This window comes from Thunnus thynnus, chromosome 9 (genome assembly GCF_963924715.1).
Source record: "Thunnus thynnus chromosome 9, fThuThy2.1, whole genome shotgun sequence".
Classification (NCBI taxonomy): domain Eukaryota; kingdom Metazoa; phylum Chordata; class Actinopteri; order Scombriformes; family Scombridae; genus Thunnus; species Thunnus thynnus.
The window spans coordinates 18,166,120-18,189,777 of NC_089525.1; the positions used below are offsets into that span (position 1 = coordinate 18,166,120).

At 39.3% G+C, this 23,658-nt stretch overlaps 3 protein-coding genes across 4 annotated transcripts; 2 read left to right on the forward strand and 1 right to left on the reverse strand.

Annotated features, from left to right (window-relative positions):
- Positions 1–4,919: 4,919 nt before the first annotated feature.
- si:ch211-175m2.5 (uncharacterized protein LOC568697 homolog) lies at positions 4,920–10,877 on the reverse strand. Its single transcript, XM_067599406.1, has 6 exons — positions 10,860–10,877; positions 10,525–10,630; positions 10,248–10,430; positions 10,055–10,154; positions 6,712–6,842; positions 4,920–6,376 (listed from the first exon to the last, which is right to left on the reverse strand). Exons 2-6 carry the CDS (start codon positions 10,576–10,578, stop codon positions 6,092–6,094), a joined length of 753 nt encoding a protein of 250 aa, XP_067455507.1. The 5' UTR covers positions 10,579–10,630; positions 10,860–10,877; the 3' UTR covers positions 4,920–6,091.
- A 200-nt stretch (positions 10,878–11,077) lies between these two features.
- On the forward strand, positions 11,078–16,026 carry polr2g (RNA polymerase II subunit G). The gene is made up of 8 exons (XM_067599407.1): positions 11,078–11,350; positions 11,565–11,674; positions 12,327–12,486; positions 13,009–13,059; positions 13,162–13,227; positions 15,098–15,169; positions 15,360–15,393; positions 15,662–16,026. Exons 1-8 carry the CDS (start codon positions 11,339–11,341, stop codon positions 15,673–15,675), a joined length of 519 nt encoding a protein of 172 aa, XP_067455508.1. The 5' UTR covers positions 11,078–11,338; the 3' UTR covers positions 15,676–16,026.
- Positions 16,027–16,233: 207 nt separating this feature from the next.
- eef1g (eukaryotic translation elongation factor 1 gamma) lies at positions 16,234–23,512 on the forward strand. Of its 2 annotated transcripts, none has more exons than XM_067599404.1 (10): positions 16,234–16,344; positions 17,163–17,321; positions 17,591–17,654; positions 18,131–18,273; positions 18,457–18,600; positions 18,751–18,880; positions 19,872–20,076; positions 20,933–21,105; positions 22,233–22,357; positions 23,147–23,512. In XM_067599404.1, the coding sequence occupies exons 1-10, from the start codon at positions 16,333–16,335 to the stop codon at positions 23,303–23,305; spliced, it is 1,314 nt and encodes a 437-aa protein (XP_067455505.1). In that variant the 5' UTR covers positions 16,234–16,332; the 3' UTR covers positions 23,306–23,512. The 2 variants fall into 2 exon arrangements, with proteins under 2 accessions (XP_067455505.1, XP_067455506.1); XM_067599405.1 differs by lacking the exon at positions 16,234–16,344 and adding an exon at positions 16,455–16,476.
- The last annotated feature ends 146 nt before the right edge of the window (positions 23,513–23,658 follow it).

Here is a 23,658-nt window from a genome sequence, read left to right on the forward strand (position 1 = left end):
AAACTTAGTGAGGAATATAAAGTGCTGTGGCAGTTTAAGTTAGATTGGTTGGTAACTTGGGTTTTGAGTTTACCTCGGCTATTGGCACTTGTTAAGCATGCAACTTGTTCCTGTTTAGGTAATCATTGGCTGCTATTTCAAGTTCTTCTGGCTGCTGCCACACATTACAGTCAATGTGACTTTCTTCATCGTGATGCATTATATGACAGCTGCTATGAGAGATCTACAAGCTCCCTGATCAGGTTTCCAATTTGTGATAATTTACTTTTCCATTGTACCACCCTTGTTCTGGCTCATCACTACACTACTAAATTTTTTCATGTCTTACATCTTACATTTTCTTTTCCAAAATCAGCATTCAACTAGGGCTGGGCGATATGTACAAAATCAAATAAAACGATGTTTTTGATCAAGTAACTCGATATTGATATTGCAACATTATTGCAGGGATGACTGTTGGTGTTTTCACTAAATATTTACACAATGAGATTTTTGAGAAATAATCATCAGTAATGTGGATATAATGACTAAGTGGGTAAAGGCAATCACTTTACTGTGATGCAGCCTTTAAAACCAGAAAAAGACAACATTTATGCCATATCATCTAAGTGATATACTGGTTTAAATCTGTAGAACAAACATTGAATATTAAGAGCTTTGGTGTGAAATTAGCAACCCAAGAATAGCAACAAATTAAAGTCCCCCTCCAGTCAAAATGTGTTTTTCTTCTTGTTACTTCAGTTGGATGTTTGAGCTTCACTGTGCAGAATGATGTATCTGCAGAGTTTGACACCAGAAGTTTTCACTTTGATCTGGTGAAGGGGGAAAATTTCTCTGTGCTCACTGAAAATCAGATTTTGAGGCATCTACCTATGAGCATGATTTGTGACATCACAAATAGTCTGGAACCAATTGTGGTTCAGTATATAACTTGCACAAATGTGATATGTGTGAAACATGAAATCTCCAATGCACATACACTAAGAATTGACTTTACAATAAAGGAGGAGACATCTTGTGTCCAGCAGTCAAACTTTTGAAATGAAAAATATTTGCATAAATTCTGGATTTGTCAACGAGTTAATTGAACTTTCTTTGTGGAAAAACCACATCGGACACAAATTATTTTTCAAAGCAAAGTATTTTTATCTCTTAAAACATGTCCGGAGGGGAAATTTATACCACTTATGGTTTAGAATTAATGCTTTGTGAAGTCTCCATAGCTGTGAACTTCTTTCACTCACCACATGAGGAACAAGAAAGGGAGTTTTTCCATGAAAAGTGAGACTCATCTCCTGCTTTTAGAACACATTTCTTAGCAATATTACATTCTGGCATATTCAGGCTGTCAGTGAAAGAAAATGTCAGCTGTAGACAGAAGCCCTGTTGTCAAAATCTGATATTCATCAATGATGATTTTTGGGAATCTTTTAACTGTACAGCAGTGATAAGATGACACGTCCCCATGCACGCACAGCAAAAATTGTTCCACTGTTTTACCATTACAACCTCTTTTCAAAGAAAGTTGTGCCTTTTTGCTGCTCATCCTCTCTGTGTCGCAGCTGTGTGAGTGCATCTCAGTGTGCTTCGCATCTCTGATGCACAGTCTGTCGGGATTTAGACTCCCAGATAAGCGACAAGTAGCCACTCTGTTACACGGGAAATTCAGTCAAGCCAAACTAATGCAGATGACCCCAGCTGCAAAATGCTCATAATATTCTTATTCAGTACAGACGCACACACTTTACTGGAGAAGGTAAATTACTGTGCACACACATTAACACAACTGCATGCGCATATGCAGACTTGCACACATGCATGCTCGCACACGCATATTCTTAACAGGAACAGACACATTCTTTACACAGATGATAATGGTCTCATCCTCGTGTCTGTCTGTTTGCTAATGTCCCATATGCGCTTGTTTGGTTAGAATTCAGCCTTTCTGCCTGTCTGCATTCTCTTCAATGAGTCACAAAGTACAAGTACATCCCTTGTGTGTAAATAGAGCATGCATCTCAGTAAAAAGACCATGCTAAAATAGTCTCTCTGATATAATCAGTTCGTGACAGTCAGTATATTTTATTATTTCCTATTTATTTTGTAATCAAGTGCAATGTTCTTTTTTCATGCTTTGCCAAATTCTACTTAGTTCAGTGATTTTATTTCCCTTAATTAGTTTTAAACAAACCCTGTGGGTATTACACTTCGTAATGATGATTTAAATAAAATTGGTTGTGAATGTGCTTATAGAGTAACTGTAGGTAGGTAGCCAAAAATTGCCAAACACTTGATCATGAACTGAATCATAGTAGCACCAATTAATCAAAACACATTTCTTTACTGTCTATTGAGGCTGCTGTGGTTGAGAAAGTGTTGCCTGGTTCGAAATAAATTTTCTGTGTTTGCTGAACACTGATCCATAGAAACCATTATTCCTTGCTTTCAAAGATTTGTGTTCATTTGTCAGATATGTGATTTATTTATTTTTTTATCAATTTTAGCTGCACTGGAAATATACATGACATCACATCATCTATGTTTTACCAAACAGTTGGAAGAGTTTTGAACACTACACAATAAAGAGAAAAAAGCTGAACACACAATTTTGGGCAGAACATCCCTCAAACTTTTTAATTTAATTAATTTTTTTCACTTTCCTTTTTTGAGCCACGTCCTCCTCCTCACCTCTGCAAGTGTGAAAGAATGGAAGAGTTGTTTGACAACACTCATAGTTTAAGTGGACAGGTTTCTCTGAACACCCAGCAGAGGCATCAAAGATGAGAAGCACTTCTTCCAAACCACCCCCACCCCCCTAAAAACAAACGCTTCTTATCTCTTAAATCTACGTGGGTTGACTCCAACTGTAGGAAGTCTGGAGACTGTGCAGACTCAAAGGGATGTCAGATTTACAACAAAGAACACATGCTGAATTACAGGAATAAAGCCACTTTTCTTTCAATTGAATTTTTAATTTAAGTATCAGCTTACATTCTGTCAGTTTATATTTATTTGAAGGAAAAATGGAAATACGTCTCACAGGAGTGATGTGATTTGCAACCAGCAGATTGAAATTTTCCCCCAGGAAAACCATCGGTTACAATGCAAACCATAATAAATACAAAAAACTTCAGACCAGAGTCCAGTCTCATTCTTTTAAACAGCAGAAACAATCACTTGAGCCTCATCTTAAATCAAAATATTTATTTACCATAGTCATCATAAACTTTTCAGTATTATCATTATGGTTAAGATCAGTTTTATGTAGTAGTTTAAAGAAGTGCTTCTTACATGTTGTTAACATACATATGTATAGTATTGCTGCAGGCCCCATTTTGGAAAGATTCAGTCTGGGGTTCTGCATCCCAGAACCCCACTTTAAGAACCACTGAGGTCTACTCAGATGAAAGATGTCTTAAACCTCTTGCTACCGCTCTTTGATTTAATATCCACACGCAAGTTAAACTTCATAAATGATGTGTAGTTCACCAATCTTCTCTTTCACTTGACCCACAATCTCACTGTTCCCTCCACCTCCTCTGCAACTAACTATCCTCTCTATCAAGCCCTATGTGACGTGTGTGTATCATGGCAGGTTTAATCTGCCTCACGAGAATAAAGACACATCGCCAAGCCTCCCCAGACTCCCATTGTAGTCCGCAACAGGGATAAAATCTTATTGATTTATCCATCAACATACCGACAGACTACAATAAGAAACAGGTGAATGCCACTGCCTGAAAGCTGTTTAACTTGTTTTCATGTGATCGATGCCCACAAACAGTAGATGTCAGAAACTATCTATTCTATTTTATCCTATTCTATTCTATTCCAATCTTGGTGAGTGAAAAACAGGGCAGCTGCAGACCATAAATTACCCTTGTCTGGAGCCTGCTGTCTCCTTTTAATACTAATAGGAGACATGGAGGTCAGGAGGGTTGATGCTTAATAAGGAACTGTAATAGTACATGAGCAGTTCCTGAGACATATGACACTTTATCAGGGTGAGAAGGACGGGACAGGGAGAGGCCCAGGGAGAAAACTGTAAATGAGATGACCTTTAATGTCAATGGATATCCATTCACATAGTTTAACAATGTGTCTCAAGCTCTGTCTGAGGAATTAAATGTGAAGACTCCCCTTCCACAGCAGTAAATATCCAGTATGTATGGCTGTCTGAATCTGAATGACTTTCTGTTCATCACTCAACATGTTAAAACTGATACATCAGCTGTGATTCTTTGAAGTGAAATCAGTTATTTGCAAGAGGTCTGTTCATGAGTAATTCATCTTAAATCAAATGAGGAAGGTAGTTTTTGACACATACATGCACACACACACACACACACAAAACAAAAAAACAAGAGCAGGGGTGCTCTCATTGCAATCCAGTCTGTGTAATTTGGTAATGGTCAGTCACACATGCACACCAACGTTACTCTTCCGGTGACGCCTGGAGTCATGTTTGACTCGTATCACTTTAGATATCAGACAGCACAGGGATGTCAGCTTTAAAAGTAGGCTGTCAGAGGATAAACTTGGAGAGAGGAAGTTGTGTGGCACACAGAAATGAGATGAGGAACAGTGATTCATCAGATTTAGTATTAGTACTCACTGAAAAAAGTTTTTCTTTCTTGTACATGGTGTGTGGGTTAGTCTCTCTCCAATGTGCAGCTCTTGTTTGATACATGTCTCATCTCATAAATCTTTTACCTGAAGTAGCAGCATAATTTGAGATCCTTCCAACATGTATATGGATGTGGTGCCACCTGGAGTTGACCAACAGTACTTCACCAAGATGACCGTCCAGCCAGCAGTGGAAATGTTACTGTGCAAGCTGATTTAGTGAAAAAAAGACTATTAATGTCATCCTGTTTTGTGGAAGTAAGATGGTTATGTCAGAAATGTGTGTCGAATACTAGTATCAAGAAAGATAGTTTATTGAGAGGACAAACTTAAGAACACATTATTGTGAACAATTCTAGTGACTTATTTACACTGTTGTTGGCAGAGACAGTAACACTCAGATTAAGCAACATAGTGAAACAAAGAGTTCTTTCAACTGCTGAACAAGGAAATAAAGAGCTGTCTTTAAATTCTGAGTTTTAGGTGATTATTTTTCATAGACCTTAATATTTCTCTATAAGGAATTACAATGGCTTAGTTGAATGTAATGGACAACTAGCTGGAAAACAGTAAAGTGAAAGTGTCAAATAAACAAACACTACCAACTAAAGTTCAAAATGTCAAGGTAAACAAAACAGACATAATGACTAAGTTTAGACAGGACATCAATCAATTTATGTTATGTCAGCAATAAAAAAATGTCTACCCCAAAAACAAAAAACAGAACCAACATACAAGAAGTTGCTTGTCTCACAATCACAGATCTGAATCAACACAATTTCCAAAGGCCAAACACATTCTCATGTAAGTTTGAACATCTAAGGATTATGAAGAAAACTTGGGGAGTTTCAAAAAAATATCATGTTTTTGGAGTAATGTTTAAACAGGAGGCCTTTTATTTCAAAGACTTTCTCAAATCTTTTTCATGCTGGGCATTTTGGATACAGTGTGAGACTTCTGACTGATATAAAGCATCTCTTAAAATATCAAGTCAGCTAAGTGCTAAGTCACACCTACTTTGAGATTCTCGGAGACATTTCATCACTCATCCACAAGGCTTCTTCAGTTCTAACTGACTGGTGGGGAATCACAAGCAGATGAGAGGCAAAACATCTTTAAGATTCTGAAGAAAGTCCAGTTTCCTCTGACTTCACACTTGTAGATTTACTATGACTTGACTTTACAGACAATAAGATCACCTGTTCTGTCAGTCTCTTGTTGTATCCCATGCCAACACTGGCTCAGTCAAGCTACCACAGTGTTTAATTATGATCTCAGGACATATTGACTAATTCCAATATGAACTTTCAGATTTACTTGCCTTCACGTTGCACACCTGTAGATCTGATATTGCACTTCATATCATCACAAATTAGAAAACATCTGATTGTTCACACATGAGAGGGAGATGAAAATATAAAACAGAACTGAGGCACTTTTAGCTGTCTGTAACACTACTCCCTTTTCACTCTTCCCCTGCCTTGTTCTTGCTCTTGTCCCGTGGTATGCGGCCCATATTATAAAATTCTAGGTTTGGCCTCATGTCAGTGAGGTGGGCGAGCCGGTTGGACATGGCAAAGAAAGCAGTGATGGCAGCGATGTCCCAGGCGTCTTCGCGGTCGAAGCCCACTTCCTCCAAGGATTCAAAGTGCTGCTCTGTGATGGTGTCGCAGCGACACACAGCCAAAGCAAAGTCCAGCATGGCACGCTCCCGAGGTCCCAGCTCTGCATTCTCATAGTTAACAATAACCTGGGTGAAAGTAGTGATGGAGGACATTTATATACACCAGGATGTTTTTATATGGCTTAACATATACAATTTTGGCAATCACAAAAAAATAACTGTCTCTCCAATTGTTTTACAGTAATTTTGAAATTAACAAAAATCAACATACAACATATGCAAAATAAAATCTGACTCTGTTGCCAGTAAGCAACTCTTTAACATAAAAGATAACAACTCAAGCTCTGAATCCATTCCACTGGGTCCCTGCCTACAATAACTTAACTGACTACTATATTAGTAACTGTGCATTACAATAAGAAGAGCAGAGGAAGACAGTGAAAGTCACTTAAAGATGATACCTGGTCAGAAAGAGTGGGTTTCTTAGAATAGATGCGGTGCAATGCACTGTGGGATACCACACAGTAAAGACACTTATTGTAGATACTGGTAGCCACTACTATCAGCTCACGATCTGCCTTGGTTAATCTGCCTGGAAGACAAAAAGAAACATATAATGAGATTGTGTGAGAAAAGTTTTGATTTAATTGTATTGAAAAAACAGAAGTTAATGTAAAAAAGTTTAAATGCTCAGAGGTAGACTGGATAACCACTATGTGGCAAAACATTTATCAATACAAAACCAGATTGTGGTTATCTAATAACCACACACACTCACACACACACACACACACACACACACACACACACACACACACAGAAAGACTGAATGGTCAGTTTTGGCTTAGTTTGCTTTTACAAAGTCAATTAGTAGAGAGGAGGTTAGCTTCTGTTCCACTGTCTTCTCATTAAGGTTTTTTTTTTTTTAATCATTCATCTCTGAAAAGCTTGATACATGATAATGAGGTGCTCTATCCGCATTCCAAGACATTGGTTCTCAGTTGGTCTAGCCTCATGATACACATTTCTCCTTAATCATTAAGTCACAGTTTCATATGGGCCAACTAAACACCTATTTCATTTTTTTTTCCACAAAACAAAATAACAAAAGTGTAACTGAAGTTTAAAACCCGATAAAATAAAAAGCATTAGAACAAAAACCTTGATACCTTACAGTCATCTTGTACCAACGACTAGTTCCAACTTGCCAACTAAGTGATTTCTAAGACCTCTTTAATGACTTTATTTAACACAAGAACTTAACCACACATCAAGTAACTTTTTGAAAAAACAATGGGTCTCATGCAGGAAGCGATATATGAACAAATGTCTTATTTTTGTTCGTATCCACAATTTGTTCTTATTTTGTTAGTACCGACTGATTTCTGGGATTCACCAATGTTTTCTGCTTTTTGCTCTTCTTTTAGATAAGAGAAAATTTTAGGAGTGGTCAGAGCACTCTTACCAAGATAAGAAAAAAACATCTTGTTTTCACAGTCCACAAATTATTTATCTAATGCAAGGAAACATACGTTTTAAATTTGAGGATCATAAAAAAATGCATGAATATCATATAATCAAATTTAGATTATTATATGTCTTAGAGTAATTGTAATGACTGGATTATTAAATTTGTGGGCAAACACTTGAGTGTTCATTGAAATGCCAGCAAAAAAGCCTATACACTACCACAGGTAGAAAAAGGTGACATGTATAAATTACTTTTACGGTGTTTATACAGTAGATTTTTTTAACCTAAATTTAACGAGGAAAAGTTTCATTGAGATTAAAAATTTCTTGCAAGAGTGTCCTGGCCAAGACAATAAACAGAGTTGCAGACATAAAAACACAGTTTGACTCAAAGCAGAGGGAGCAGCATACTTAAATGCCCTTTTCCCTGTTCAGTATGGGCTTTAGGGACAGATAGTAGGAATAAGTCCTGGGAGCGAAGACACTAACTTCTAATACTTTTCTGAAGGATGTAGATCTGTTGGTAAGATGGAAGCAGACCAAGAATGGCCTTATAAATAAGAACATATCAATGGTTAAGTCTGCAGGTGGCACACCATCCAACCTGAGCATACAAAGAGTCATGGTGAATAAGGGCTTAATAAACCTCAGTGCTCCATGGTAGACAGTATCCAGCGTGTGTTGGCATCGCGGAGATGCATGCATGTATATAACATCTCCATAGTCCAGCACAGACATAAAGGTGGCAGCAACAAGTCTCCTGTTGGCCTCCAAGGAAAAGCAAGACTTATTTCTAATATAAGAACCCAATTTCAACATAAACATGCAAAATATACCTTAAGCAACTGGTGTGTCTGTGAATTCATGCTGGTGGGGGCTTGAGTCCTAGATGTGCGTGGCAGTGGATCACTGTCTGTGTCCGGGGCTTCAGAAAAATGATACACCTCGAGTGGCATCACTGCCAAGGAGACGTCTGAACGTCTGTTTTTTTGCTCCCATTTTCATGTCAAACCATTTTCTTTTAATTTCGGGTACAATGCATCCCTCTGCTGACACGGCATTTACAGCATCACATATTGTATGTTGTGCCATTGCTGGGATTTTGATTTTCGTGTAACACCAGTACTGATGCTCTGGAAAATCATGTTTACATTGTTTAAGTTTATTTAACTGTTCGTCAGTTTCACTACTGCTGAAGTTCTTCCTCTACTTACAGCCTTTTTTGGTGTCATCTCTCCAATTCTCGTGCCAGAGTATTTGCACACGGCACAACACCTGTCCTTATATAGTGTTTAGGAGGGGTTACCTATGCTAATAACAAACAATTGGCCACATGCCTCCAATTTATGATCAAGTAGGATTCATCATTCAGCACACCTGGATAAGAGTAGATTTGGATGGTTAAGAACGTCTGGTGCATCTGGAGTTGACTTCTCTTATTTTTTCTGAATGTTGCTGCACGAGGCCCATTGTCTACTTTCTTTCATGAATGAAAGTTTGCATGTGAATGCTCCTCTAATACCAACTGATCCCTATTGTTACCCTCAGAACTCTTTTGTTTTAGTTTATTCTATTTCCCTTGATTCTATTTTGCCAACAGGAAATTGCCTTTACAGTATTGTATAAATGCTTTGACATGTTCATAGAAAATCTTTCTACAACACACATTTTGATCTGCAATTAACTGTAATAAAGTCACACAAATGCACATTGGCATTGCCAGGTCAGGTAAAGATATTGCTATGCAAACATTTCCAACAACACATAAAGAAGGCATTGAATGATCCTGTAAAACTTGATTTCATATGGTGGGATTGCCAGAAAATAACTCCAACTCCCAACTGTAAATTATGCGCTCAGTGCCAAAATATCCTGAAGCTACAGATTCAGTGAGATATAAGATAAAGCCTGTTTCATTATATCAGTATGTAACACACTTCCACTCTTACACTAGGTGTAGTCCAAAACCAACAGAGCCACTTTGTACCGCATGGGTGTGTTTTCCACTGCACTAAAATTCAGCACACAAAACAACAGCTTTTGGCAATCTGACTGAAAGCTTTCTCTGTTTCCCTGTCTGATATTAACCTGTTTTACTACAACTTATTAGCTACAGCTCATCTGCAACAGGAGCTGTCACCACAGAGTTAGGAGTACACTACCTGCCACTGTCAAAAGGGGATTTATTTGAGCCCCTGAAGCATGCCATGTATTATACCTATTCAAACTGTTTCAGGGGCCCAAGTGAAGTCCTCAGTGTGCCCTCAACCTCTAGCAACGTCTCTGACACTTGGTGCCACAACTCATACACGGAGGAACAGAAAGGACACACACCTGTCTCTTTGTTCATTAGTTCATTGTAGTAAGCGAAGAAAGCTCTGAACTCTGCCGGTCTATGAGAGAGGACTTTGAAGACATTGGGCAAAAAGCCTCCCTGTAAAGAAACAGTGTAAAATCAGACTACATCAAGACAATGTTTGCACAGTACTAAGTTAAATGCCCGAGCATAACTTTTTCTCTTTATTACCTTTGACTCCACTTCTTCCATAAGCTCCACTATATCATAAGGCAGGTCTTTCTTGTAGGGTATTGGATAGCGACTGATTTTCTCAGGAGGGGGATCGCTGGAGAAATGTCTGGTCCCTGCTGCCACCACCGCCGCCGTTGCTGCTGGCTTCCCCCGAAACACGCAGCTCGACCGGAGAGACGCCTGGACGGAGGACAGGGGAGTTATCTTACATGAGACAGTCATACAGAAACAGGGCTAAAGAAAGTACGATGTAGAGAAGGATTTAACAACTTACAAGCTGTGTGAACACAGGAGGACGAAACAACTTCGAGACGAGGCTACTCGCCATAGCAGCCAGCTGAAAAATATCTGGTTTGAGTTTATTTCTCTCGTTCTCCTGGCTGGAAAGTGCAAAAGAGCAGGCGGAGGGAGTGTCGAAAACTGCAGTCAGCTGTCTCGAGGAAGTCACACAAATATTTGCAAAATAGATACAGATAACGTTGCTGCTTCTGGTGAAGTGAAAATAAAATAAATAATCTATCTAGTTCATCTTTCCAACTTTTGCTCAGTTTTGGGTTATATTAGAAATTATGTATAATTCTATATTGTGGTATTCCTGACTACCTTTACCATTTATCTCCTGATTGTTGAATGATAATGATATGTTAACAGTCACGTCACACAAACCAATCACAGTTCAAGATGGAGTCACGCCTTGCTGTCTGTCCCGTCTGTCCGCTCCGCTGTACTTCCACCTCCCCGCCGCCAGGGGTCAGGCTGTGTGTTGAATTACATTGTGCCTAGGCGTTTATATTTTATGTTATATATTTTTTTAACAAGCTTTCAACAAAGATGATTTAACTTAGCTTTGAGATGTTTAGGGTTAGTTTATGTTTACGTCTCCCAATTTTAGCAAAGACAAATTTGTTTCCTGAGAAACAAACGCGGGACAACAAAGGTCCCTTCATCGACCTCGTGAACCGGAAATGACTTTGTTGCGAATGAGCGACAGGTTTTCGTTGTTTTCATTCAATAAGTGGATAAACGTATAGATAACTCATTCAAACAAGTATATTAATCAAAGACGGATTGACCTTTACAAAACAGAAATGTTTTACCATGTAAGTACGTGCATTATTGTCGGCGTATGAGCTGGATAATAGGAATGTACTTTTTTTTAAATCATTGCCTAGCGTGATCGCTGGCTGGTTAGCATTGCTAATGCAGCTAAACAAAACTTGTGCATTTCCAAATCCTCGTCCTTAGCATTTCCCTACAGAATCACCACCAGTGTTGTCTTCAAGCTTTAATGAGGCGTGCTTCTCATGTTCACAGATTTCTTTGGAGCATGAAATATTGCTACACCCGAGGTATTTTGGTCCTAACCTCCTGAACACTGTGAAGCAGAAGCTCTTCACAGAAGTGGAGGGTACCTGCACTGGCAAGTGAGTGGCTGCAAGGCTCAATTATGTACCCAGCAACATAGAAATGTCGATTTTTGTTTATTCTGGTCTTCCTAAATAAGTGGAACAGATGTCTGTAATTTGACTGGAAGGTTAACCTGTCATTTTAATAACATGGTGTGTGTATTAATTTAGATCTGATGTTAAAAGGGCATTATTCACTCAGTTTTGACTTTGCGTTTAAAAACACAATCTCTTAGACAACAGAGAAGGGTTGATATTTTGTTTTACCCTTTAAGTCAGTGGTTCTCAAACTTTTTCACATCAAGGACCCTTAAACTCGCACAAATTAGACCATGGACCCCCATTTGATAAGATTTTGTCTCAGGGTCCACAATCTGATAAGATTTTTGCTTTTAGATGTTTTATTATGGAAAGTGTATGAAACCCATGACCAATACGGTCATACATTCTGTCATTGTGCTACTTATGGATGAAATTATGGTGAAAATAAATGACTGGAAGACCCATAACGACCCTTGGGGGTCCCTGGACCCCACTTTGAGAACCTCTGCTTTAAGTCATCATGACAGTGTCAAACCACATTGACAATATTCTTAGTCTTGCATTTGTGATCCTGTTTAGAAAAGCTTGATGTATGCAAGCATTTAATTTGTTTCCACCTCTCGTGCAGGTATGGTTTTGTTATTGCAGTCACCACCATTGACAACATCGGGGCAGGTGTAATCCAGCCGGGCAGAGGGTTTGTCCTGTATCCAGTCAAGTACAAGGCTATTGTGTTCCGCCCATTTAAAGGTGAAGTGGTGGACGCTGTGGTGACTCAGGTTAACAAGGTGAGAGGGGCAGTGCAACTTTAATAGTCACCATTATTCAAGCTGAAACATGAAAATCGATAAGAAAATCTGACAGATCAGTTTTCAGAGCTAACTAAAGCTCATCACTGACACAAACTCCCTGTTGTTGTCAGGATACTATAATACATCACCTGACTGCACTCCATGATACTCTTATTTAAATCTCATAAATGTGTACTTCTGAAAATGTGTACAATATTTTATTATAACTGATTATTGTAATGCCCAAAACTCATGTTTACATATGTTTTTGGATGAATCAAGTAGCTGAAAGGTAAAAAGAAAGTTTTGTGATATAAAGATATATTTTGTATATCTTGATTTTTAACAATGTAATTGTAGTAGGCATACCTGTATTTTATACTGGCACACTCCAAACTATATACTTAACTGTTGAAGCAGAGTAAATGTGAAGAGTTAATTGAGTATGAAGATGAGTAATTGAAAATGGATAATTTTCTTTTGCACCTTATCTAATTGATATTTTTCTGATTTTTACAGGTTGGATTGTTCACAGAAATCGGTCCCATGTCTTGCTTCATCTCTCGCCATGTGAGTTAGCTTAACATCTATAGTTTTTGACTGAATTGGTTGCCTTTGATACACTCTTAAAATCATTTTATATTTATCTAACCGCACACTTTCTTTCTGCAGTCCATCCCCTCAGAAATGGAGTTTGACCCCAACTCTAATCCTCCTTGTTATAAGACAGTTGATGAGGTAAAAACATTTATATTATTACCAGCCACTTGTTAGAAATGTGTTTAACAAAATACCTGACATGTTCACCAGATAGTTTTCTCTATTAGACTCACAGACGGGCAACAAATTAAAGGAAAAACTGGTACAGGTCTGAATGCTTGACCTCTACAGTGAGGGGATCTGGTGGCTCTGTTATGCTGTGGGGGGCATTTTGCTGGCATGGTTTGGGTCCACTTGTCCACTCACAGGGAAGGGTCACTGCAAATCAATACAACGTTGTTCTGAGTGATCACCTTCATCCTATGATGAAACTATTCTATCCTGATGGGAGTGGTCTCTTCCAAGATGATAATTCCACCATCCAGAGGGCACGAAGGGTCACTGAATGGTTTGATGAGTATGTTAATGATGTGAATCTTATGCTATGACCATCACAGTCACCAGATCTCAACCCAACCGAACACTTATGGGAGATTTTGGACTGACATATTAGACAGCGCTCTCCACCACCATCATCAAAACACCAAATGAGGGAATATTTTTTTGAAGAATGGTGTTCATCCCTCCAGAAGAGTTCAGATGCTTGTAGAATCAATACCAAGGTGCATTGAAGCTGTTCTGACTGCATGTGGTGCCCCAACACCTTACTTAGACACTTAGTGTTGGTTTTTCCTTTAATTTGTCACGTGTCTGTATATACAGGGATATAGTTTGGAGCTGGTGCATGGAGAAAAGGAAATTGTTTACCTAGGGCACACCAGTGCATTGATTTTGTTATCTTGATTACTCACTGTACTCCCCAGTGGGAGGAGAAGTGCGGTAAAGGATGTGTTGTTGCCAATCCAGCAGTGCACTGCAATCTTGATGCCAAGAGGCTTCAAGCCGGTTGATGGCTCAGCACACAAGTGTGTTTATTTGGTGAAAGTACACCCACATAAATCTCTCTAAAATCTCACAGAGCCCTTTATTCATGTTTTTCTCTTTTCTTACTTTCATTCTATGTTCATTTACCAGCTGATCACAGAAAAATATCTGGTTTATTCATATTATGACATTAATGCTAGTGAGACAGAATAAAGATTAATGAGTGATTCTTACCAGCTCTGTCATCCATGACAGCTTGTATCCTATACTGATGGCCTTTCCTTTACTCTGGTAACTCTCATTACAGCCGTCTGATGGCGGCGGGTGTCTATTCCATCTTTAATCTCTAATTGGAGCAAATATCCACACTGTCAGGCCATGATTAAGCACAGCAGATCCACTGGTTAGATGTTGCACATCCAGCACCAGAAACCTCAGTGCTTATGTACTTTTCAAACTTCAGTTATTGGTTATGATTAATTATACTGCGTGGTTTCTACTGCAGTGTGAATCAACAAGTGTGCTGGAGAATGACACATTGAAAACAGTTCACAGAGTCCTATGAAAAAGCTTAGGGCAATAAAAACCGTCTGTTCCTGCCAATCCTCTCCCAGTGTCTCCATCCAAAGGCACAGGGCAACTGGTAAAAACTGCCAGTCAAATCTAATTGAATTCAACTTTAAAAAAATATTTCAGAAACCAAAAAACCAAACAACATGCAAAACACTAGACCACATCTTTCGTTTTATTAATTGAGTTGTGATGGTGTTTAACTGCAGAGGGTTATTGTATCGATTATAATGCCAAGTAAAACTGTGCGCCATGCAACACAAAAAACATGGTGACTGCTCAATAATCAACTCATCCAGAAAAGTGAACTGTTCATGAAAATAGAGCCCATATGTGAAACGTCCTAAATTCTGTATGCAAAGTAGTCGTGGTGCTGCTCACTGCTGTTGTGCTTTTTTCATTTTACTGTTGCTGAGTCTTGCATTTAAGGATGTTTTTTTTCCCCATTTTTAAGGACATTGTAATCCAGCAAGATGATGAGATCCGGCTAAAGATCGTGGGAACAAGAGTGGACAAGAATGACATTGTGAGTGTTTCTTTCTTACTTAAAAAAAAAAAAAAAAAAAGGACCATGTAACTCCAGCTTGCTACTGGCAAAAATTACAAGGAGAGGTGTGTGTCACTATATGTCAGATGTTACACAGTAGTTTATAGGAGTGGCATACAGCATGTTGATCTAAAATAAGTTAAAAACAAGCTTTTCACTTGTTTTTCAGTTTGCCATTGGATCGCTCATGGATGATTATCTGGGTGAGTATTACACCACAGAACATTGTCATGTGGGTGGTAGATCTTCTCATTAGATGGCATGAATTGAAAAAAATGGCTTACATAGATTTAATTTGCATCAAATTATTTTGCGAATAAGTGAAGCAGTTTCTCAAAACAGGCTTGTTATTGCTTCAATTTGGAATGTGGAACATTTTATCTGTACTGTGTATGACCTGAGTTATACTCAAAAAAAAAAATCTGTTTTGTGATCGATCGTTAAACTTGTCTTCTGTGCTTCATTTTTCAGGTCTTGTGAGCTGATTTGCGCCAGAGGGAGTAAATATCACATTGGACAGTTTTTGTTGTAGCCTAGCCGTTTCTTAGTTAAAAACAATATTTTTCTACTCCAATATGGTATGGGCACAGATGGTGAATCCCTGTAACTACTTCATTTCATTACTATGATGAACAGTCTAGATCTGATTGGTTTTTATTTGAACTGCTGTGAAATTCAAAGAAAATATAAACAAGAGAATGCTTGCTAAATTGATAGCAAGATGATTTACAAAGTAGCCAGCGCAATTAACAGTTTCTTTCATATTGAATGTCATTTTCATTATGTATTGTTTGCTTTTGTATGTGGACCATAATAAAATATTTTATTTGTTCTTATATTTTTGGTACTCATTTTCTGTACTTGTAAAAGGAAAAAGTATCACAGAACCATCTTTTTTATTTTTATGTGTGCAAAGATATTCGATGCACAGCTCAACTGTTGTTATTATAACATCTGTATTACTTTTTATTATCTTTAAAAGAATCAGCTGAGACGCACTACTGTGTGACAAAGCATCACCTGGTTGGTATATAACATGAGGGGAAATGCGTGAACGCGGAAATTTCAAGGACGCGCACGTGTTGCGGGCGTAAATACGTCAGTGGAGCGCGCCCTCGTTCTTTCTTTCTCTCGTCCTGAAGATGGCGGCAGGGGTGAGTAAGATGGAGCGATAGCTAGAAACTGAGCTTTCTTTGTACTTTCCTGGTGCAATCCGTCTAAAATCAGCCCCATCCTCACTCTTATTGAGCACCTTTGTATGTCACTGATCCTCTCTGGCTGTTATGGTGCTGTTCTTCTGTGTATTTACCGATAATTTCATTCAGTGTTCATTGTAACAGCCGTTAGCTTTTGCTATCCTGACGTTGCATTCAAGCTGAATGACGCCCCTCTCCTGGGCCAGGCTCATGCCACGTTACCTTAGCTAGTTTCATTGTGGGAAAACTTGGTGGAACCTTAATGGACATTTTTGCTTAACGCCAGTGCCTATGTTCAGTTTGTGTCGTCCTAAAGAAGACCTTTTGCTTGAGTTAGTGTCTAAAGCTAAGTAATGGAAGACTGTTGTGTTTTATTTCCGCTAATGATGGCTAGTTAGCATTGTAAGCATGCTAATAGGCGCGTGAATATAGCTGTTAACTCAGCTTTCACTTGTAGTTGGCTAATTGAAGTACATGTGATCGTGGTAGCTAGGAGAGATGTATCTTCTCCAGCTTCTCCTTGTTCCCCTTCCTGCCCAGTCCATTTAAATGGCTGAGCATGTAGCTTTGGATGGCATCATTCATCCAGAGTTAAGAATAGTATTCTCCCAGACGCTACGTTGTGTATTTTAAAGTAGAACTGCATTACAAGGCCAGAGTACATGATTTGTTGTACATTAGCCATATATTGATATGAGAGCATCCTTTGATAGATGTAGATTTGTTCAGTGCATTTAACTGTCCAATAATTGCAGTGTTTCCGTTCCTTCTCACAGACTCTGTACACGTACCCAGAGAACTGGCGGGCCTTCAAGGCTCAGATTGCAGCCCAGTACAGTGGTGCTCGCCTCAAAGTGGCCAGCAGCTCCCCTGCCTTCACCTTCGGGCAGACAAACCGTACTCCTGCCTTCCTCAACAACTTCCCTCTGGGCAAGGTTAGTGCAACTGATTTTGTTGGTTGAACAGAAATGCTCGTCGTGTTTTACATTTACTTTTGTTTCAATGTCTGCAATGAATGTAGTTGGATCAGTTAGTCCAATTATATTAACTAATTGTCAAATGTAACTAAGTTGAAAGGCTTTAACCGGTTTGACTACAGCACTGTTGTGTAAATGAATGTTCTCATGCACTTACCTGCTCGATTATCTGTACTAAAACTTGCTAAATGCTTTAAATTATACTTCAATTCTGCTATATTTTGTAGGTACCCGCTTACCAGGGAGATGACGGCTTCTGTCTGTTTGAGAGTAATGCCATTGCTCACTACTGTAAGTCTCACATTTACTTATAATTAAATGGTTTGCTTTGTGTCTTATGCACTCTCAACTTAGGTGTTGACCCCAAAATGTCTGTATTTATATATTTCCTAAAGTCTAAAAAGTATAGTATGTGCCAGTAGGTTTAATGGAAAGGTACATTTCAATCAAAACAGACTTTTTATCTAGTCTGCACTTTTAACTGTCTCTACGCTAATTATTAAAGGACATAGATTAATGATACCATGAAATCCCACTTTTTTTTTTTTTTTGAAGGCTCATCTCTCAAAGTGTAGAATGGGCACGAAATAACGCAACCAAATTCGCACAGTCAAGTTAATGAAGTTGAGTTGCACTGTTGGTAATGTAGGCGCCAGAAGAAGAATGCAAGGAATAAAACATGCCATGAGTCTGACAGCGTTTATAGGAGTGCAATGATAAATTGGGGTACTCTTTTATAAGAATTATTTTGTCCCTCTCAACTGCAGTGAGCAATGATGCCCTGCGTGGTGCCACTCCCCAGGCCGCAGCCCAGGTGCTGCAGTGGGTGAACTTCGCTGACTCAGAGATCATCCCTCCAGCCAGCGCATGGGTCTTCCCCACTCTGGGAATCATGCAGTTCAACAAGCAGGTGTGTAGCTCAGCATTTTCTGGTCAAGCTTTCAGACTTAAGTGCTTTGGTAACTGTGGTTTGTGGCCATTTCAGCTGGCTGTAGTGCAACACCCTGTTATAAGGACTTGGCATGATTGGGCACTTGACTGTATATTAGTTGTGTAATCCTGCATAGTCATTATTCTGTCTGGGTCTGTTCAGGCCACAGAGCAGGCCAAGGAGGACGTGAAGAGGGCCCTTACAGTGCTGAACCAGCACCTGAACACCCGTACCTTCCTGGTGGGAGAGAGGGTCAGCCTTGCTGACATCACTGTGGCCTGCTCCATGCTCTGGCTCTACAAACAGGTTTGACATGAACACAGCAGTTGCACAGCCATTCACACATTGCTGATTGATTCTGACGTCTTAGAGTAACACTTCTAATGATATGAGTCACAATGCTTTCCAGAAAGCCCCTCCGCCTTGAGTATCCTAATACCCCTCTCTCCCTGATAGGTCCTTGAGCCTTCCTTCCGTCAGCCTTACCCCAATGTGACCCGTTGGTTTGTCACCTGTATCAACCAGCCCCAGTTCAAGGCTGTCCTTGGGGAGGTCAAGCTGTGTGAAAAGATGGCCCAGTTTGATGGTGAGTTATTAGTAGTGAGATCAACAGGCACACACTTGGCACAAGACTGGCTGCAGAAGCATATCATTTAATTGAGACTGTGAAATTAGAGACATTGCCTCTGTGTCACTGATTTAAAATACCAGTGTTTAAGATTTAGTGGCATCTAGTGGTGAGGTTGGAAACTGCAACCAACTGAATACCCCATCCCCCCTCCAAGCATGTAGGAGAACCTACGGTGGCTGCGATACTCATGGAAAATGCAAAAGGCCCTCTCTAGAGCCAGTGTTTGGTTTGTCCATTCTGGGCTACTGTAGAAACATGGCGGTGCAACATGGCAGACTCCATGGAAGAGGACCTGCTCCCTATGTAGATATAAAGGGCTCATTCTAAGGTAATGAAAACACAAAAGATACTTATGTTCATGGGATTATACACTAATTAAAACATACTTATGAATATTATATTGCACTTCTGCCAAATCATTCCACTAGATGCCACTAAATTCTACACACTAGACCTTTAATTGGTTCTGCTGAAGTATCCTATCAAGACGTGTATCAAAATGAAATAGGTGTGGAAATTAATTTCTAATTTTATTTTTTCTCTTTATAAAGGATATTCAGTTCTGTTAATGCAGATACATACATGTAAACTGTCTCTTGAAAACCCCAAATTGTTGAAGTGAAAGGGTGTCCTTTTCAAAAGGTCTTTTGCTTTACTTGTATTTTTAAATGTCAGGAAGATGATTTTCATTTGGCACAAGGATTGCACTAAAATCTACATGTCTTTTGAGACAACTGGGTGTACACAGTAGTTTAAGTTAGTGTTCATTAAATAATAACTTTTAAGGGACAAAAAAATTCATTTAAACAGACGTCATTGCTGTAATTGCTTGTACTATTTCACAATTCAGCTCCAAAGTCCTGGACTGAGTGCAGAACAAAAGTCAGATAACTGGAACGTATTACACAGAAAACATGTTTTTCATTGTTTTGTTCCGTTCCTCCAGCCAAGAAGTTTGCTGAGATGCAGCCCAAGAAAGAGACCCCCATGAAGAAAGAGAAGGGAGGCAAGGAGGCAGCCAAGCCCCAGGAGAAGAAAGAAAAGAAAAAGGAAGAGAAGAAGCCCGCTCCAGAGGAGGAGATGGATGACTGCGATGCTGTTTTGGCCGCTGAGCCCAAAGCCAAGGACCCCTTTGCACACCTGCCAAAGAGGTAGAGAGATCTGCAGCCTTTCCCTGTCTATAGTATGTTCATTTTTGTCATTTAGAATTTCACATTCTTAGCTTAGCAATTTCTAGATGGTAGTCTGCATCACTAGTGGTCATTTGAGCCAATAGTCTGCAAATTTGCATCCCAGCTGATCATCTTGGCAGATTGTTTCCCTAAATACTTACCCCTCTGCTTGGAGTGCAAATCAGTGGATGGAAACTGTTGACTGTGTATGGCACATGTTTTTACCACCCCTGGTTTTTATTTGTAATGTTTATTACCTAAATGTGAGTAAAATATAGTCACATTTACATTTTGCTAAGGAAGTAGGCACATTTCAAAGATGAGTGTGCTTCACCCTCAGGAAGTAGGTGGAGTGCACTTTTTTGATGGTATATTGAACATTAAATTGCTCATGTATAGATGTGGATCGAAATTGGCGTCAACACCAATCAAGAAGTTTCCCTCTTTGGGAAAAGCATATTGTCCCCTGTCATTGGGCAAGGCAGTGTCCAATCATGGCACCAAGTCTTAATCTGACGGGGGAAGAAAAACTTGAGACCATATTCATCCCAGTCATCTCTGTTTCAGTGAGCAAAAAGGCTGGTTCATGCTATGGGCACAATGTATTAAATTGCACCACAAGATCTACAATTGACCTTAGGATATTGGAAGGTTACTGTAAGAGAACTAGAAACTTTAACTAATCTAGTTAACATTGAGCATCTAGATAACGTTTTATGTAGCTGACTTTTCAGCAATGTCCCTTTGCAACACAGTTTCTCCCAAATTGTCATACTCTCCACCTTACATGTACAGATGTATATGACCTCGTTTTTCTCCTTTCTTTTTCCTTTAGCACGTTTGTCATGGATGAGTTCAAGAGGAAGTACTCCAATGAGGACACCTTAACAGTAGCCGTTCCCCACTTCTGGGAGCACTTTGACACTGAGGGATACTCCATCTGGTACAGTCAGTACAAATACCCAGAAGAGCTTACACTTACCTTCAAGAGCTGCAACCTTATCACAGGTGAGACTTAACAGCAGCCACTCTACCCAACACAACCCTTGTCCTAAAGAGAATGAGGGGTTGTATAGTGTATTGAAGCCATTTTTGTTGTGAAGGTGCACGTTGAATTGTTATCAGTCCTACTTGCTCAACTGAAGCGATGTGGTGGCTCACTGGTCAGACGATATTGCGATCAAATTTTGGCATTGGTTCTCTGTGTATGGGGGGTAGTAGATTCTTGTGTTGGTGTTGGTTTTGCTCGTGTGTTTCCATTGTCAAAGACGATGCAAGTTCAGTTTGGAGGTGGTTCATTTATGTGAATATGACCAAGTATTTGTAGGCTGCTTTGACAACTTTTTTTGGCGTTGAAGTAGATCAGAGGAGGCAAGTGTTTTATGGAGGAGTCAAAATAGTGGTGGATATCTCATTCATGTTAAGTTGACTCCATGGGAATCACCTGGAAGATTCTGTAGTAACAAGTAGCAACCAGTTCCTCTTTCAATCAGTGGTTTTGGCCCAGACTTCAATGTGGCATAGCTTTTCAGGGAAGTTGATAAGGATCATGTTCAGAGAACAAGAGGATATGAGATCTTATCAGGAAACGCCCAGAAAGTCAACATGTTCTTGAAATTGTTGAAGAATACAGAGCACAGTATACCACGTGTAGTCTGCATTCAGACCATGTAGGTGGCAGAAAGAGGTTGGTACTTTAATCAGGATTCACCATTATCTTAGGAAAAATTGAGTCCCCTGTCATTGGGCAAGGCAGTGTCCAATCGTGGCACCAAGTCTTAATCTGACGGGGGAAGAGAAAAATGAGACCATATTCATCCCAGTCGTCTCTGTTTCAGTGAGTAAAAAGGCTGGTTCATGCTATGGGCACATTAAATGAGACTGAGATTTCTGAAATGTTACTCTAGGAGACAGAACTACTTTACAGGTAGTATAGATTCTGGAGATTGGACCTTTTTTCCTTTTTCTTAGGCCATATTTCAAAAGACTGGCATGAAATTGGTGTGGAGCATCCAGATAAACTTCTTGTAGTCAAGTGTTTAGTGATGTGTTTGTGGGGTTTTGTTTTGTTTTTTTTGTTTGTTTTTTCCCTCTTTTCTATTGATTTTAAAAAAACTCCTTTGTGTTCTTCACAGGCATGTTCCAGCGCCTGGACAAACTGAGAAAGAACGCTTTTGCCAGTGTCATTTTGTTTGGCACCAACAACGACAGCAGCATCTCTGGGATCTGGATCTTCAGAGGCCAGGAGCTGGCTTTCACTGTAAGTATTAGCAAAAATATGATCACACTTTCCACAATGTCCTGATCTTATTACATTCTCAAGCATTTCCTGGCTGTTTTCTTGACACTGATTTGTCATTCATGTGTAGTGTTACTATGAAATACTTTGACTTACGCTCAACAATAAACAGAAGCTTCCTGAGCGACACAGCGATTGGATGATAGTCTTATCAGCAAATGTTGCAAAATTGAACATTTTCATATTAAAGCATACATGGTAGATAAGTACATGTGTACTGACACAAGTCAGGAAATCTTTTGGGTGCTAAGTAGACATCCCCTGTCATTGGGCAAGGCAGTGTCCATTCATGGCACTAAGTCTTAATCTGATGGGGGAAGAGAGAACTGAGACCATATTCATCCCAGTCATCTCTGTTTCAGTGAGTATAAAGGCTGGTTCATGCTGTGGGCACATTAAACAAGATCAAACTGAGATCTTAAATGGACATTAGATATCAGATGGAGTAGATTGAGTAGGTAATCTGCACTGCTTTAGTTTGTTTGGGTCTCTGTTATTGGCTAAATTTGATAGCATCTCAAATTTTAAACATCGCTTTGAGTAAATGAAAGTCTTATCAGTAAAAGTTTAGAAGTTTGACATTCTTCAGATTATTAAAACAAACACTGAACATTCATGATCTTCCTCTGAATGCTCATCATGTGATGCTCCAAGTATTCGTTGTTGAATAAGCCACTATGAGTGTTGTGTAATCTATCAAATTTGAAGGTAATTCACTCACACTGAAATTATTTTTATTCCGTGCTCCAGCTGTCTGAAGACTGGCAGATCGACTATGAGTCATACGACTGGCGCAAGCTGGATCCAAACAGTGAGGAGTGCAAGACCATGGTAAAAGAATACTTTGCCTGGGAAGGAGACTTCAAGCACGTGGGTAAAGCCTTCAACCAGGGCAAGGTCTTCAAGTGAGAGGACACTGAGACAGTCTGAACAAAAGCACTCTACGCCTCTGCTCTCCAACACTTAAAACCTATGGACTTTCAACCACCACGTGCTTACTAAACTGCAACAATGACTTGGAATGACAGTGTTTTGAAGACAAGTGTGAATTTTGTCTCAATGGCCCCAAACTGGCTTTCTGTTTGAGCTGCGAAATAAAGCATTTTCCACAATGCCCTTCATGGAATTTGATTTGTGATCTGTGACTTGAGTCAAATGTGAGTTTTTGGGGGTTATTTGTGTTTTGAGTGGTAATTAATTTACATGTGTTCAATTCATAAATCCTGCTCAGAGTTGATTGTTTAATGGTGCCTAGACTGTTA